General features: G+C 37.4%; 2 protein-coding genes across 3 annotated transcripts in view; one reads left to right on the top strand and one right to left on the bottom strand.

Annotated features, from left to right (window-relative positions):
• Slc35a1 (solute carrier family 35 member A1) overlaps positions 1–16,117 on the top strand; it is a 22,585-nt gene extending 6,468 nt beyond the window's left edge. The window contains exons 3-8 of the mRNA XM_055599277.1: positions 2,504–2,663; positions 3,038–3,190; positions 9,310–9,376; positions 11,559–11,735; positions 12,118–12,252; positions 15,002–16,117. Coding sequence (XP_055455252.1) covers positions 2,504–2,663; positions 3,038–3,190; positions 9,310–9,376; positions 11,559–11,735; positions 12,118–12,252; positions 15,002–15,126 — 817 coding nt within the window. The 3' untranslated portion in view covers positions 15,127–16,117. The remainder of the gene's footprint in view (positions 1–2,503; positions 2,664–3,037; positions 3,191–9,309; positions 9,377–11,558; positions 11,736–12,117; positions 12,253–15,001) is intronic.
• Rars2 (arginyl-tRNA synthetase 2, mitochondrial) overlaps positions 1–18,258 on the bottom strand; it is a 68,932-nt gene that overhangs the window by 1,079 nt on the left and 49,595 nt on the right. For both annotated transcript variants that reach the window (XM_055599275.1, XM_055599276.1), the window contains exon 20: positions 18,013–18,084. In XM_055599275.1, coding sequence (XP_055455250.1) covers positions 18,013–18,084 — 72 coding nt within the window. The remainder of the gene's footprint in view (positions 1–18,012; positions 18,085–18,258) is intronic.

Below are 18,258 nucleotides of genomic sequence, written 5' to 3'. Positions count from 1 at the left end.
TTTGTGTGTCTGTGGGTTCCAAGCTAGGCTGGTCTGTATACAGAGTTCCAGGTTAGGTAGGGTTACATAATGAGACTTTCCTTAACAATCCATCAAATAAACAAACAAGAAGAAGAAAAGACAAGAAAAATAAGCACAAAACCCAAAATCAAATCATGGGTTATAGGGGACTGGGCCTGGAGAGATGTCTTAGTAGTTAAATGTCCTTGCTTTTCCATAGGACCCAAGTTCAAGTCCCAGCCCTCATGTTGGGCAGCTCACAACTTTCTGTAACTCCAGCTGATCTATACTGATGCCCTCTTCTGGCATATGTGGGCACTCACAGACAGGTAGCACTCACACTCACAGACATAAATAGAAATAATCTCAAGGGGCTGCTCATGCAGAGGGCCCTGATTCAGTTCTTAGTGCCCACTCGGCAACTTACAGCTGTCAACTGTCAACTCTAGTTAACGGTCTCTGTGGGCACCAAGCACACCTGATACACGGACATCATGCAGGCAGAACACTGATACACATTAAAAATATCCTGAAAAGAAACATAGGTTGGATAGCAGCCCTTTACTGTGATGGGTAAAAACAGGAACCATTCTTTTACTTGAAAACTTTATGAGATGATTTCTTAAATGTACCAGCACTGATTCACATTTTGCATTTAGATTTGCTTGAAAATTTATTGCCATAATGTTAAAATAATTTTCCAGATGTAAAAAAGAACTTATTTTTTTTGGTGTTCAAAGTAGAAGCAACAAAGTAGAAGCAATAATTATCATCAGAGATAATTACTGGAAGATTTGGAACTACTATTGAAATGAGAAAAAAAATGAAGAAAAAGTATATTCCTTTTTGTCTGCTCTTTATGGTCAAGTGCTATTGATTACATCAATACAAAACCTTACTTTATGTGTTTCAATTTAAAGACTATTCAGTACTATAGTTTACATCCTAAATGTTCACTGAAGCTTTATTCTTTGGCTTGTAGGAGGGCTTTAGTACATTGGGGGATATGCCCTCACAGGTAACTGTAGGACCCTGGTCTCCTTTTCTCTCTTTTACTTTGGGGCCATAGGTAAACAATTGTAGGGGACTGTGTTCCTATTGTAATGAGTTGTCTAGCCCAGAGCAATTAGGCTAACTGAAACCTCCAAAATAAACCCTCACCTGTGATTTTGTTACAGTAAAGAAAAGCTAACGCATTTATTGTATGTTACTAACTGACACTGAACCCATGGCTAACTATGCCCCTGTGTGAACGAAGCTTGTCTACTACATGCATTTGTTTCACCTTGCACACAGTTTCCACACACTAATGTTAATAAAAAACCAAACACAGGCTCACTGTGATTACAGTGAACATGAGTATGGCTCTTTAAGGGTGTGTTCAATTGCATTTAGGACCATTTTGATAAAGCATGTTTGAAGTGTATTGATGCTTACTATAAAATACTGTTTTGTTTTGTTTTGTTTTGTTTTTGTTTTTACATTTTGATGACAAATAAGGTGGTTTTCTGTAGGAGAAGTATAAACCAGGATAACCTGTCTTCTTGGGGTAGGGGGAATGAATTTTAAGACCATGTATAACCAATAGGCTTATTTTTGTACATTACAGATATAATTTACTTCTACTGAAGTTATTTATTTAGATTTCTTTAGAATTACACATATTTGACATATTTTGAGATTATGTTTATATAAGATTACCTATTATATTTAATCAGCACTGAGTAAATTTATAAATTGTAAGAACCACTTGCTTTCAAAAACAAGTTGTAGCCTTCTCTTATTTGTATTTAAGTGTATAGTCTGAAAGACACTTTAAAGACATGGCTGTGCAGCATGATAAGCTACAGAGATACTGAGGTGTACTGGATACAACAGTTAAGTGCAGAGGTCTAATCTTTATAGGAAATAATCTGTCAGCAGTTCTCATTCCCAGATATCCTTTACCTAATGTATTCATAAACTCCTGAAACTTTGACCAGAAGATATTGGTGATAATTTTGCTTAATTGTTCTACTGTTTTATACTGTTCTCACTCCCAGATATCCTTTACCTAATGTACTCATAAACTCCTGGAACTCTGACCAGAAGATATTGATGATAATTTTGCTTAATTATTATACTGTTTTATAAGTAGAATTTTAAGTTTTTAAAAATGAGAATAAATTATAGACCTATTTCTATTAATAAATCTAAAATTAGTTGGACATAATTCTTAAGCATACACTCTAAATTACATCATAAACTTAACTGTGTGTGAAGGATTCTCATTAGCAGACATGGTGGTGCATGCCTGTAGTCCCAGCACTTGGGAGGTGCAGACAGGAGGATCGTAAGTTCTAGGTCAGCCACAGAATAAGACCGTGTCTCAGAAACTAAAGGTTGAGGTGTAGCTCAGTGGATGACTCGCTTAGCATGTGCAAGATGCTGGTGTCAGCCCTGGATGGGAAAGGTTGTTTACTTTTCTGCCTCACATTCTTTCACTTCCCTTTTGTTTTCAAAGAGAAACTGGCAGTTTGGGTAGATTTAAAGCATCTTTATGTGAGAACGTCTTGGGGAGCCCCAAGGAGCTGATGAAGTTAAGTGTGCCATCAGTGGTATATGCTGTTCAGAACAACATGGCTTTCCTAGCTCTTAGTAATCTGGATGCAGCTGTATACCAGGTAAGCAGAGGTGATGATCCAAAAGGCTCTGAACTGAAGAAAAAAAAAGTGTTTCAGGATATGGTAGCACATGCCTTTAGGCCCCCCTCTGGATCTTTGTGAGTTCAAGGCCAACCATGGCTATATAGTGAGACCTAGTCTCAAGAGAAAAAACCCCAAACCAAAAAAAAAAAAAAAAACAACAACAACAACAACAACAAAAAAACGGATTTGAGGTCAATTGAGTTTTTTTTTGTTGTTTGTTTGTTTGTTTTTTTTTAAATGAACCCTTTACTACATTCACAAGTATTTTCTGAATTCTGTTGGCGATATGAGACATGTCTCTATAAAAGACTGACATTAGATGAGCTTATTATTTGTTGCTTTGTTTGCAGGTGACCTATCAATTGAAGATTCCCTGTACTGCTTTATGTACTGTCTTAATGTTAAATCGATCACTCAGCAAATTGCAGTGGATTTCAGTTTTTATGCTGTGTGGTGGGGTCACACTCGTACAGTGGGAACCAGCCCAAGCTACAAAAGTCGTGGTAAGAAACAAAGTCACATACCATAGGTAAAACAGGAAACTTCTCTTAGAGCACACTCTTTGTTCCCTTCAGTTACTCTGATGAACGTAGCGTGTAATATTTCCTTTGACTTAAAATGTCCTTTGCCTTATAGTTGGGCCCTCCCCTTAGCATTCCACAGTTATTGAGGGTCGTAATACGGATTATAGTGTGGTGCTTTAAGTGAGCTGTCCCCATAGACTGCACTTCACTGCTGACTCTTTAGATGCCTGCGCTGTTTAGGGAGGCGTAGGAGGCCAGAGGAAGCGTGCTACTGGGAGCAAGCTTGAAGCTTCAAAAGCCTTGCACTATTGCAGTTCAGTTCTCTCTGCAGCGCTTGCTGCTTACGGTTGAAGCTGTGAGCTCTCAGCTCTTCCTGCTGCCATGCTAACCTGCTGCCTTCCCACTGTGATGGTTCTGGACTCGTCCTTCTGAAACTGCATAAGCCTAAAGGAAACCCACTCTTCTGTTAGTTCCTCATCATGATGTTTTATCACAGCAATAGAAAAGTAGCTAATACCTTCTGTTTCTAAGAGGAAAGTGCTAAAATACTTTAGTAACTGAAGACATCCTTCAATATATGCCTCCTGGATTTTTTTTTTTTTTTTTAATGAATAACAGAATTGTTTTCATAACTTTTCTATGCTGTGATAAAACACCACGACCAAGGCAACTTTTGGAAGAGTTCAGAGTCCATGATGGTGGAGTGGAGGCAACAATGGCAGGCAGTGTGGCCGGAGCAGAAGTGAAGGGTTCACCCCTTGAACTGACAGTAGAGCCACATCTCCTAAATCCCCCTAAGCACTACCACCAGCCGAGGACCAAGTCTTCATGCATCAGAGCCTGGGAGGCATTTTCATTTAAACCACCACAGAACCCAAGTCCAAACAGGTGGGGTGACTTGTGTGAAGATAGTAAATAGCTAACCTGTGACTAAAACTGCAGGCTTCTCCATGATGTCATCAGAACCTCCAGATGGTTTAAGTGATCTTTTGGAAGTGCTGGGTAAGATTTTCTTCAACCAGTGTTCATTGTCCTTCAGCATACAGTCTCTGGCAGTATGCCCAATGTCAGTGATAGGGATAAAAGCGGAGGAATGTTTTGACATTGATATGAAAATATACAAAGACAGCCCTTTACCTAACGGTTTCAATACTGACTGTTACGGTACTTAGTCAATTTTCTAAAGAGTGCCCTAAGACTCATTGTTCTTCATGTCCTACCAGTGGAAATAATAACATCATGGGGTGAACTTGTGAATTTTGAGGGTAATGTCACATTGCTATTCTTCAGTCTCTCTTCCCAGTTAAACTTGTTTATTTCTGTAGTCTGGTTTCTAGAGACAACTCTCCCAAGCCCTAGATCAGCGCTGCCCAGAATTTCACTTCAAATGCTTTATTCTGTCATTGTTCCATGGCATGCCCTAAAACTTGATTCTCTTTCTAGACACTGCCTCAACAGAATCAGATATAGCTTGATACTACTCTTCTGTTTTTAATACTAAAGATCTGTTAAGTCAGCATAGGATCAATTTGGGGGGAACTTTTCTGCTTTTAATTGGTTATAGACAATTGATATTACATAAGTACAACTTGTTTTCAATTTCTAGTATTGCTAGTTTATACTAAACCAGTATTTGCATTTAAACTCATCTTGTCAGATGAGAAAGTTTTCTTTTGTGGAATACTTACCATGTGGACAGGAATTTCTGCATACATTTATTCCTCACAACTTGTAACAGTGGATTACTCTTTAGGGGAAGAATTAGTTTAAGTATATTCTAAGACCTTATATACTGTTGGAGCTCAGACTCTTAGGCCTGGCTTTCCATATTTCAGTCTCTTTTGTGTTTCTATTGTTATACATACATACATACATACATACCAGGTTCCTATGTACAAAATACTGAGATTAAAGGCTGTAACTTAAGTAATAATGAAGAATCACAGAGTGACATCAAAACCCTTAAGTGTCCAAGGACTGAAATGTTCTCAATTTTCAACAGTGACCTGATAGATAAATTAAGCAATTGATTTGTCTACTATTAGCTTTGCCAAGATACTCTGCTATTTAATATGGAAGAAGACTTCTTTTGAGTCTTTTCCTTTGTCTCTTTCTCTAACAGTTTGTGTATTTGTGAAGTTGGCTCACCATTCACTCTGTGTTAAAAGTGGAGTTTTTAATGGGGATAGACAAAAAGTGAGGTGTGTAAGTTCATCATGTTGATGACTAACAGTTTTTGGAGAACTAAAAGGCCTTTGGAATCCTGGTGTTGTTTTTTTGTATGTTTTTGTTTCGCAGACCACATTTCTTTGAATGTCGCTGAGTGAAACAAACTGGTCTAGGAGCTTAAAAAAATAACAGCATCTTATCTTGTTAATTTGGAATGGTTATTGCTCAGGCCCTTGATATATATATTCCTAGTTCTTGTCCACTGCTAGGTTTTTTTTGAGTGTTAAGCTTTCTGGAGCGGACAGATGTGTCTTCAGTACAATTTTAGAAGAGGGTCTGTGGGCTCTACCATCTTTAGACCTCTCTTTTAGTTTAGCTTTATGTTTTATGGGTCAGATATTTGAGGGTTTCTTAACTAGGTGGTTCTTGCTTCAGCTAGTTAACACTGTAGTCAGCTGAAGGCTTGACTAAGCTGGAGGATCTGTTTCTGTGGTGTCTGATGGTTAGGCTCAGTTGTCTATGTAGCTAGGATGGGATTTTAAAAATCAGATTATTTGACTTGAGGAGACTCATTCTAGATATGGATTGCTACCTTCTGGTTGCAACACAGATAAAAGGGAGTTGGAAAGAGGAAACTGATTTTTGCCTGCTTGCCCTCACTCCTACTGACATGCTCACTTAGCCTGTTGCTGCCAGGGTTTCAGTTCCAGAAAGCTGCTGATTCATCCAGTCTCATAGACTGAGCAACCACTGGATTCTTGGCCTCGCCAATGTGAGACAGCCATTGCTACGTTACCCTGGTGCATTATGTACACCAAGTAACAAATCTCCCTTTTACTGTAAATTAGTCCTATTGGTCCTAGTCCTCTAGAGAACGCAAGTACAGGAATTAGTACTAGAAAAATGGGAGTGTTAATGTGAGCTTAACATTTTTGTCTACCTTTGTAGAGAAAAACATTTTGTCATTTTTGTCTACCTTTGGATTATTTGGTTGGAGGATTGCAGAGGATTTTGTACCCTTAAACTGGACAAGATGTTGAGCTCAGTCATCATTAAGGCCAAGACTTCATTGGAAAGCAACATAACAGTAATTACTTATTCTAAGCACTTAAAATATGCGAACACATTGCCCTTTCTTGGTAATTTAAACTTTAGGCTAATATATAATATGTAAAGAATGAGTTTCTTCTTAGCATATTCATAAATGTGTCAATCATATTCTATTCTCATTCTTTCCCTTCCTGTGCTGCCCTCCCCTGTACCCTTCACTCACTTCTGACTGGTTTCTTTCCTTTTCCCAGCTTTACTACCTCCTTGCAAGCTTTCATATTCCATTTCTATATTCCATACTGCTTCTGGTGAAGAGACTTTATTTAGCTAGGATTTTGTTTTATTTTGTTTTGCAGGGCTGGATATAGAGCCTAGAATCTTGTGCATGTTAGACAAGCTTTATACCATTGTGCTGCATCTCCAGCCTTAGCTAGGCATTCTTTAAATAGCAAATCACAATATATTAGCTTTCTTTTAACAACAAAAAATATCATGTTACTATAAAAAAAACTTAGAAATAAAAACATCACAACAAAATTAACCTGACCTAAAGTCTATATAACTTAATGAATATATATAGTTAGAATTATATATAACATATATAATATTTTAAAAATATGTCAATAATTTAATAATTAGTCCCAAAATAGAAAATAGACTTGGGTAACTTTACTTTCTTTCTATGTAAGAGTATCCATATGTTACCTGACTCAGTAATTCAGCTCCTATTGCTCTTTTAGAAGTCTGAGGACCTGGGTTTGGTTCCCAGCACTAGTGTGGCAGCTCACATTTTCTGTAAGTTCAGTTCCAGTGGCTTAGTGCACTCTTCGGCCTCCACAAGCACTAGGCATGTATGTGGGCTTCATACATGTAGGCAAACACTCACTCACATAAAATAAAAATAAATCAACCTTAAGTCACCTTTTGTTCTAAATAATGTTCATTTTTAGCCTTGCTTAATTTAAGCCTCTGCTTATTTTCCAAGTTTAATTCTTTGATTGTGTCCTTATTACCTATCTGCATGTCTGTTTTCTCTTCAGTCAAGAATTGAGTGAAGATGCCTTCTGTAATCATGTTGCTTTCACTAAACCTGTTCTTCACAGCCCCATAATCCTTGTCCATCTCCCCACTAGCTGTGGAATTTACCCTGAAGCTTATGTTTGCATATCTGGATTTATTCAAGACTGGTATATGTATATGTCTCTCAGCAGTGCTGTTACTTGTACTGAAAACATGGCTATTTTCTTCTTCCAAAGTTTCACTTACATCTACTTCATTATCTATCAGCTTCAGAGTTAAGCCCTGAGAAGCAGTTTTGATCATTATTTTTCTGAAGTGTAGAGATTTAACTGGCAAGAAAGTAAGTCTGTTATATTCAGAGGTTTTGATTTTTTAGTAGGCTAGGTGGTTCTCACACCAGGATTTGTTGTTGTGTCACTGCTAATCTTGTGAAACCTTACAGCTTAGTCACAGTGAGAGGACTTTCCAATAATAGTGTACATCAGTTCACTTAAACCACACTGCTGGCCTGTCCTTATTGTCTGTAATTCAGCAGGTTTAGGGTAAGGCCAGTTTTTATTTCAAATAACCTTTTAGGTGAACCCAACATGGTGGCACATGCCTTTAATCCTAGCATTCAGGAGACAGAGACAGGTGGATCAGTTTGAGGCCAGTTGAGCCTACACAGTGAGACCCTGCCTACAAAATAAATAATAATAAAAAAATGTAGGTGGTGCTTGTCTAGACTGTACAGTACACTCTCCCTTGTCTTTCAGACGTTTTAGTCTAAGATTTACCTCTCAGGCACTCCTTACTGTCTTTGAACAAGGTACCACATACTTAGTATATTACAGTCCCAAGTCTCAATACTCTAATTCCAGTGGCAGCACTCAGGCAGTGTTTACTTCCTAGGATGACAGGTAAAGCTCTTAAAGTAAGTTTAGGGAAGAAAGAAAAGGTGAGCTGAAACAGTAGGTTAGGGTACCCTACATAGACATCTGTAGGTATCTGTTTCTGCTTTACTGTTACCTGTCAATCTCCCCATACATGAAACTGCTTAAGAGCCAGTCTGAGGTCAACATTACCACTTTTTTTATCTGCTCAGTATATAGCAATGATTCTCGTACACAGAACTGCTAAGTATTTGACAAAATTTCAGTAAAGTGTATAGTCTCAAAAGTAGTACTTTATTCAAAATGTAATAAAGAGTAAACTGAACTGTACCATTTTAAGGATTGATGCTTTGGTTCAGAGTGGAAAAAAATTAAAATTAACAAATAAGTCAAATATGTAAAACTCTATGTTCAAGTACTTGGAAATTGAGGTATTTATGTTCTAGTGTACATATCCTATGTTGTGAAATGAAAGAAATGCTTTCAACTTAAATACTTTGGTTAATTTGAAAACTAGTCTTGTCAGCTGGGCATGGTGGTGCATGCCTGTAATCCCAGCACTCAGGGATGCAGAGGCATGTGAATCTCTGAGTTAAAGGCCATCCTTATATGCAAAGTGAGTTCAGGACAGCCAAGGCTATACAGAGAAACCCTGTCTTGAAAAAAACTGAAAGAAAGAAAATTGGTCTTTTCATTTTGTTTGCTCCTATATCATTCTTATATGATAGTTTATATTTTATATGAAATATACTTTTAGTTGAAGTATAATGTAGCATTTTGTTTTTAATACAAGGTCATATATTAATATATAGACCCTGGCTGGCCTGGAACTCCTAGAGACCCTCTTGCCTTTGCCTCCTGAGTGTTGGGATTAAAGGTGTGTATCATTAGGTCTGGCAACATGTATATTGTAGTTATCTGTTTGGACTGTTGGGTTAATTCAGTTTTTGGTTACTGAGAGTAACTTTTTAAAACTTACAATTGCAGGTAGAGCAGAATCCACTATTAGGCTTTGGTGCTATAGCTATTGCTGTATTGTGCTCTGGATTTGCAGGTAAGCTGTGAAAGCACTGTTTTATCATGTTGTAACTTTCTTTTTTAAAAACAAAAGAAAACACTGAACTATAAAAACTGGATCTCATTTCCTTGGTTTATCCTAACAATTTTACTCCTATTAAGGGTTTAATTTCTTCCTTATTTTGTTTTGTGTCAGCTATTCCCCCCCCCCCAGTAAATATGTGGCTTTATTTAACTTCGTTCAGACTTCAGAATTGCAATTCTTTGAGAATATACTTCTATCATTCTTGACCATCTTAGTTTAGCCAAGAACTAAAGTTAATGGAAAGGCCTCTGACTTTGAAGGAAATTAACCTTTAGGAAGGTCACAACAAATACTTTGCATTTCCCAAAAGTGTCACTACTCTGAAGCTTTTCTCTGCTGCTATAGGTCATTAATATACCAGCTCCAAGTGTCTTTTACCTATAACCTCAAGTTCTTCCTTTGCTTCAACAGCCTAGGAGCTATGGAATAGAAAGAGGAGGTGGGTGAAGTATACCTTAGGAAACATTATATCAAAGAAGAACAGCCAAAAACATCAAGAAAACAGGAAAGTATGGAGTCATATAGGGACAATCATTCTTCTAATGAATTAAGAAAAGATAAGAATTAAGAAAAGAATCTTAATGTAAGACATGAAATGTGTTGCAGAAATAGCTCCAACAGGTATGGAACTCAAGAGCTCTTTTTAGTAAATTAGTATATTAGTACTATACTTTAGTGTACTAGTGATAACTTGTGTATCTCTCTCTCTACCTGTTTCAACAGTGACTTTTTTTTTCCACTAGGAAAGTAGGAAGGGTATAGAAATAAAATATTTCTTTTAAGTAGATGTTTTATAGAAGAGAAAAAGCTAAATTTAGGAAAACACTTAATTAACCATAGTACAGTAATAAACGTTTATTCTTTTGATTTTAGTGAGATTTCGAACAGTTAAATGCTTATATTCAATATGAGAAACAGAAGGTGGCTTAATTGTTCTCCTGTTCTTAAGTAACAGCTTACCCAACAGTTAAATGCTTTTAAGACGTAAAGTCTAACTTTCAGATTAGAACAGCTATTTTATGTTTGTTCCCATTGTCTGGCTCTTTCCAACGTGTCTCATCAAAATTAATCTAATTTTTGCCAGGTATGATAGCAGGAGCCGAGATGTAGAGGGAGCCCAATTCAAGGTCAGCCTAGTCTACATCCTGAATTCTTGGCCAGCCAGGGCCACATAGTGAGATCATGTCTCAAAAATAAAGATTAATATAAAAATCTTTTAATTATACCTTTTAGTTGGTAAATAACAGTTCCTCAGCATCCAGCTGATAGAATGTTTTTAAGTAAAATCTGCAGTGTTCCTGTTCAGCATGCACTAATCTGACTTTAAAATTTGAAATAGTATCAAGTTACTTCTAGGAAACAAAAGTCTCCTTTTTTGTTTTTCAAGACAGGGTTTTTCTGTGTAACAGCTCTGGCTGTCCTTGACACACTTTGTAGACCAGGCTGGCCTCGAACTCAGAGATCTGCTGGCCTCTGCCTCCTGAGTGCTGGGATTAAAGGCATGTGTCACCATGTCTGGCCTGACAAAAGAGTTTTTTACTCCCCTCCTTTTTTTTTTTCTGAGAAAACAAATTCCTGCCCCACTCCCATCCCCAGAAAAAAAATCATGTACACAAAATGTAATGCTTACTTGGCAGTTCACAAGGTGTGTGATATTATCTATAGATCTGCTTCAAAGGACAACAACTTTACGCAGAAAGTTGTATTTTACTTTGGTCATATCATTGAAAAGACACCATCTGGGGGATTATATAGTTACTTTGCACAATAAGGCACATTCATTCCTACATAAATTAAAGGGGTATTAGTAGGATAATTCACTCTTAACTGTGGTCACAGCCAACATTTTTTTGGCATTAAGGAGAGGTTTGATGAACTAAAGGGAAAAAAAAAACTATTCTTGTTTAACAATCTTTTGTCAAATGCAGCCTATGACATTTCCTCTTAATTATTAATCTGTATGCTTTGTAAAAGCAAATTGGTAATGTTCAACATATTATGTCATAAGGTATATAATAAATTTAATTAATATTAATAGAGTATTCCCCAAATCATGCACTGGGCATGTTTTAAACAGAAGACTTTAGTTAGGTTCTCAATATCTTCACTATTTCTGTGTCATTGTTTCTTCCAGGCGTTTATTTTGAAAAGGTTTTAAAGAGCTCTGACACTTCCCTGTGGGTGAGAAACATCCAGATGTACCTGTCAGGTATCGCTGTGACGCTTGTGGGTACCTACTTGTCAGATGGAGATGCAATTAAAGAAAAAGGATTTTTCTATGGTTACACATATTATGTCTGGTTTGTTATCTGTGAGTATCTGGGAATAAAAGGTCTGAGTAGATTGTTTTTGCCTTTTAATTTTTATGGTAGATGTCTGATCTAAGCACTGATAGCATACTGTGAATACCAGTTTGGAATACGTAACTTTGTTTTTATTGACTTGCTATCCCAAAGAAATTTTACCTTCACACTTAAAAGAATCTAATGTGTTGGTAATAATGTATAGCAGTGGAGCACACAGTTTAGGAACTACCACTCAGTGTTAGTATAACTTCTCAGATGACTGATTCTGAAGGAAACTGTTCTTACCCTAGGTAAATGAGTTGTTATTTCTCAGAACAAAACCATTGCAACATTATAACATGTACTAGTTATTTTAGTGTTAAGACTTTATTTTTTCTCTATCCCAAGTCCTGGCTAGTGTTGGAGGCCTCTACACCTCTGTCGTGGTGAAGTACACAGACAACATCATGAAAGGCTTCTCGGCGGCAGCAGCCATTGTTCTTTCTACCATTGCTTCAGTGATGCTGTTTGGATTACAGATAAGTATGTCACAGTTAGTAGTAAATTGTTAACATGGAAGACTCATCCCTGATCTGATTCAGTTCTTATTAAAAGTAATCCTATTAAAAGATAATTTATTCTGTAATTTGCAGCTGTGTGAAGGTGATTAAACAGCACTTCAGTATCCTAGAGCGTAAATCTGAAGAGTGCTGTTTCTAGCTGACGTCAAGAGGGCCACTGTTGCTAGTTAGCAGTCAGGGCCACATTCCCCTAAGCATTAAGATACGGGATGTCTTGAGTGAGTCAGGTGGTACATTTGGTCCTCTGTAACTATGGCTTCTGCATCTGTGGTTTCAGTCACAGTTAGAAAATATTAGGGGGAAAACTATTTGTCTGAATATGACTATACCTGTCATAATTATAAAGTATACACACTAGAGTGGATATGTTAAGTACCCTATGAATGACTGGTAGGGGCGGGTCTGTAAGTGCAGGTTAATATGTAAATGCTGTGCTGTTTGTATATATGGGACATGAAGATTTTAGTATCAGAGGGGAGTGCTGGAACCAACATCCTCATGGTTGTGCTGATATGATTACGTACTCAGGGAAATAAGCCAAGCATCTGAGGACATAATTCTTTTCAGTAGGGAGCTAACATATACAGGCCTATTTTGAAGACTCATTTTAGTTTTAGCTTGTCTCCTGTTCTGGACTTTGGTGTGCACTTGTTTACACTGGCATTGTGGCACCTGTTATGCTAATCCCTCTAGTGTGTTTTCCCTAGCTGTCAGAGCCAGCTTTTGAATTAGTTAAGCAACATAATGTCTTAGTGTTGTTTTTAAGCTCTGCAGTACTTTTTTTTTTTTTTTATTGAGCAATTATTATGCCATAAACTACTAAGGAAAATCTGTTAAATGTTTATATTATGTAAAGGGGGAAACATTTACATTTCATTTTGAAATAGAAGCATTATTAGTGTTTAGTTTAGATCCTGCGTGTTGTAATTATTAGCAGCAGCCTTGGGAAATCACATAATGGTGTCTCACACATCCTCTGGCAAATGTGAGTAATGCTATGGCTCTCAGGGTTTGTCAGGTGACTTGCTTAGAATAGTCTCCAGCAAATCACAAAGAAATTGTACAAATCCAACCGCTAAGCACTTTAGATATTCTTTTCACCTGATTTGGGTAAATTTAACTGTAGTTCTAATACATCCTTAATTTAACACAATCCTGTGTGTTTGCTCCTGAGAAAAACTTGGTAACAATATAAAACATTTGTCTTAGCAGTCTTTTCGCTAACTATTGGGATGTTAGGAATATAAACTGCTTCACCCTTTGAATTCAAAGCTGGTCTTTTTCTATATGTGAACTAAAACTGTAGCTTCATGCTATTTCCTTATATCCCTTTTAGGGGGCTTAGAGGCTATTGCATGTTGCTCAGACTGGCTTCATACTTACTACACATAGCTGGTTACCTTGACCTTCTGAACCACCTGTCTTGGGATTACAGGCGTGCATCATCATGCCTAGTTACCCACATGCCAAGTTATAAAGCTGCCATTGTAATATAGTTCATGTATATAAAGTTTGGTTTGAAGTCAAATATGTGGCTGCAGCATTAGCATTTATTTATATAATGCCTGCATATGGAGTTTATAAAAGGGTTTTACTATTATTTTTTGTTTGCTTTTTCTTTTGGGTCAATGTTGGACGTTTTGGTCAGTCACTGCTTATTTTCCAAGACAGGGCCATGCACTGATTTGGCTAGACTAGGTGTCTTGCCTTTTCTCCCCCCCCCTCCCCCCAGCTCTGAGGCTGCAGATATATAGCACTGTGCCCTTTTTGTATAACTCTGGGAACTCAGGTCCTCAGGTGTGTGTGGCAGGCACTTTTGCCCTCACACACTCCTAACTCTCAGGAGGAACGTGGAGAAGGACGGTGGGAAACGCAATAATCACCTTTTCACCCATCCAGAAATTTTCAGTCATTTCAATCACTGGGTTTTGAAAGCTGGATTGTGTAACTGTGTTTTACACTAAGCTTTCTGAAATGTAGGTAAGCCACATCAGAATGCATTTTCTTTTTCTGTACATATATATTTATATTATGTTTACCTGTTTCCTTTAATTGTTTCTTATAGGAGAACTAATATATCCCTTTATATTAGTTCTAATATATCTAATTATATATATCTAATAATAATCTATAAAGGGATAACTAATATATCCCTTTATATTATATTAGTTGGAGAAGTCCAAGACAGGCTTAATTATTTTTGAAAAGTGTGTTATCACTCCCTTGATATTTATCTTTTTCCTTAGAAAACACAACCATTCATAAAACAGTATTCACGCAACTTGGTAGTGCAGACCCACACTTACAAAGGTTTTAGGTCTGGGGAGACAGCTCACTGATAAAGTACTTACAAGGCAAGCATGGGGGCCTGAGGGTTTCTAGAACCCTTGTCCAGAAGAGGGTTTCTAGAAGTCTTGTACATGTTGTGGTACATGCTTGCAGTCCTGGCACTGGGGAGGTGAAGACAGGAATCCCTGGGGTTTGTTGCCTACACAGTCTAACCTCATTGGTGGCTACGGAGAGACCCTGCCTAAAGAGATGAATGGCATTCTTAAGGATGATACCCAGAGTTACCTTTTGGCCCCTATATGTATGCGCGTGAGCCCTGTACACATGAACGTGTGTACACATGCATAAAAATGCTTTTTAAAATTTGTTTTTATAGTTTTAAAGACAAAAATATAGTTATTTATTTTTTTCTCTCTTTTCAGCACTTTCCTTTGCACTAGGAGCTCTTCTTGTATGTGTTTCCATATATCTCTATGGGTTACCCAGACAAGACACTACATCCATTCAACAAGAAGCAACTTCAAAAGAGAGAATCATTGGTGTGTGATTTAAATCTCAAGAGATTCCTATAAGGACTAAACTGTTGATAATAACTTAGAGCCTTAAGTCAACCCTGGATGGTAGCTTAAACAATATCAACAAATTAACTGTGTGACTTAAGACTCAAGAAAACTGTATGAATGAAATGCTAGGACAGATTTAATTTTGGTGTATTTGGTGTCAAGTATATTATTTCAGAATGAAGGACTTAGAGAGAGAATATATTGTACACAGAGTATGGAAGTGACATGGTATCAGAGAGAGAGAGTGAGCGAGCATGGAGGCAACGATGCAGGGTCAGAACATCAGGTAAAACTACAATATTCAAGGTTTAAGACAGTGTCAGGGTTAAAGTGCCAAAGCCATTTCTGTACACACTGTTCTCTTGTTCGGGTACTGGGAAAGGACTAAGCCTTCCTTTTTCTTCAGTTCTCCTCATAGCAGTAAGAGATCTAGCTTCTCTTATCAAAGTGAGAAAGGAAGCTGGGTATGGTGGTGCACACCTTTAATCCCAGCACTTGGGAGACAGAGGCAGGCGTATCTCTGAGTTCCAGGCCAGCCTGGTCTACAAAGCAAGTCCAGGACAGTCAGGGCTGTGATACACAGAGAAACCCTGTCTTGAAAACAACAACAACAACAAAAACAAACAAACAAACAAACAAACAAAAAAAACCCAAAAAAGCAGAAAGGAATAAGACAGTTCAGAACAAAACTCAGTGTGTAACTTCTAAAACATACTCTGTTCCATAGCTCAGACACTGACTTCTGGGTAATGACTGAGAACTTTAGTGCTGTGTTTGTGCCATTTACTGTCTGGTTCCTATTTCTTTGCTGTTAGCTGATATACTTTTCAAAAAAAATTTTATAAGTCGCTTTTTATACTTTCTTTTTTATAAAGTATGGTTACCTGTTGGGCTCTCAATTTGTGAACTTTAAGTGATTTTAAAATATTTCTATAATGTTAATGGGGAAAGCCAGCAATAAATTTATTTATATCAGTTTTGTGTAGTTATTTTATTTTATGGATATGATCATTATGTAATGCAAAAACATTAACATGGATTTTCTTGTATGTATTAAATTGTATCAGTTATGGATTTTGTGTGCAAATAATAGCTAAAATCTAATTGTTACAAGCCTTGAGAAGAAAAAGAATTTTTGGTAAGGATTACAACATGATAAATCTTTTCAAAGAGCTATATTTTCAAGGCTTAGTGCCAGAATAAGTTTACTCTAGACTGGAATACTCACTGGCCTGAGAAGAAAGTTTCTCCAAAGAAGTGCAAGGGAAGAGTAGACATGTGAAGCTTGTCCCAAGCACACATTTCACCCATGGCTAGTCTGCCATGGGGAGTTAAATGTACCTCTAAGTAGAAAATCAGCAAACTACTCACAGTTCTGACCACATGGATGAGTACCTTCTACAGTAGGGAGGACACCACGCCTGCCAGTTTAAAACATTGTCTAATCCAACTGCAGAAGCTCTGGTTCATGCGAATTACTTCTTTTCACTAGATGTGTATTACTAACATTGGGATTAAATGGAGAAGGCCAAGTACAAGGGCCAGCAGAAGATGGTTATCAAACATAACAAATTACACAAATAACGGCGTAGTACTGTTCCACACTTAACAAAAGATCTGAATCCAGTGTCTCTATGTAATGACTTGCATATATCCCTGACTTCCTACCATTTGTTACTATCTCAGCTAACGGTAAGCCCGAGTGAGGTTACATTCTCACAGGGAGTAGTTGCCTGTTCTTCTGCCAAAGATATACTTTACATTTTCTTATATTTGTTCCAAGAACTAGCTTCAATTAAAATAAAATTGGGAACTACCCTTCACCAATTATTTGATGAAAACAGCAGGTTATCTCGGTTATGAGTAATTTCTGCTAATCCCAGCACTCAGAAGGCATATCTGAGTTCAAGTCACCCTGCTTAACACAGTGAAACCTCTCATATTAAAAAAAACAAAAATGCTGGGGCCAGCAAGATGGCTTAGTGATAAAAGTGCTTATGTGCATAAGTCTGAGCCTGATACCCTAAATTTGAGACCTGGAACCCATAATGGAAGGAGAAAACTAACTGCCAAAATTGTCCTCTAACTTCCACATGAAACCCGCACCCAACAACAACAAGAAGTTGAAAAAAAGTTTCCGGTGAGGCCTAAACTTGCAGGTCTGTAATCCTAACTAAGAGAAGACAGCAGGATCACAAATTCAAGGCCTGATTGGGTTGTGAGTTCAAGGTCAACCTGGATAGGTCACATGACATTCTACTTCAAAATAAAAATAAACAAGGATAGGGATATAGCTCAGTGGAGCACTTGCCTAGTGTGCACAAGGTTCCAGGCTCAATTTCTAGTAACACACACACATAGTCTCTCTCTCTCTAAACATGGCATAGAAGAATGACCTCAGGCCAGAATTTAAATGTTAGTCTTTTCCCCCAATTACATAAGGTGCTAAATTAAAAGAAAAAAAAGACTTAACTTAGTTTCTTACATTTTTGAATACTTACCATGAGCAAATACATAATTTTTTTTTTTAAGAATAAAGATTAAATAAGACAATGTCTGTTACACTGTATAAAAAAATAAATATTCTAGCCAGGTAATGGTGGCACAGGCCTTTCATGTCAGCACACGGGAGGCAGAGGCAGGTGGATTTCTGCGAGGGCCAGCTGGTCTCCAGAGTTCCAGGACAGCAGGGCAGTTACACCGAGAAACCCTGTCTCAAAAATGACACCTCCGCTCCCCAACACATGCACACATTCTGGGGCAGAATAATACTTGAAATTCTATTCTGAACAGCAAGGCATCTAGTAACAACTAGAATTCATCTGGCATAAAAAAATTAATACTTTAATTAGAAATTACATTCTACATACAGGTGTAATTCCAAGAAGTTTCATTCCATTGGCTAGGACAGAACGGACAGCTTTGAACAGGTGAAGCCTGGCCTACAAGATAAAAAAATGATACAATACTCAATTATATGTTAGCAATAAGCAAAAAGGAATGGTTTTAGAAGTAATTCTACTTTAAGGCAGGAATACTGCTTGATAGTCCTTTGAGTACTCTAGGCAAGGAAACTATATTCTAGTATCTCTTACAGAAGGAACAGCAGAGAAAGG

Source organism: Psammomys obesus, unplaced genomic scaffold (assembly GCF_907164565.1).
Source record: "Psammomys obesus unplaced genomic scaffold, mPsaObe1.curated_primary_1811, whole genome shotgun sequence".
Lineage (NCBI taxonomy): Eukaryota > Metazoa > Chordata > Mammalia > Rodentia > Muridae > Psammomys > Psammomys obesus.
This window is presented reverse-complemented; position numbering and strand designations above follow the sequence as displayed.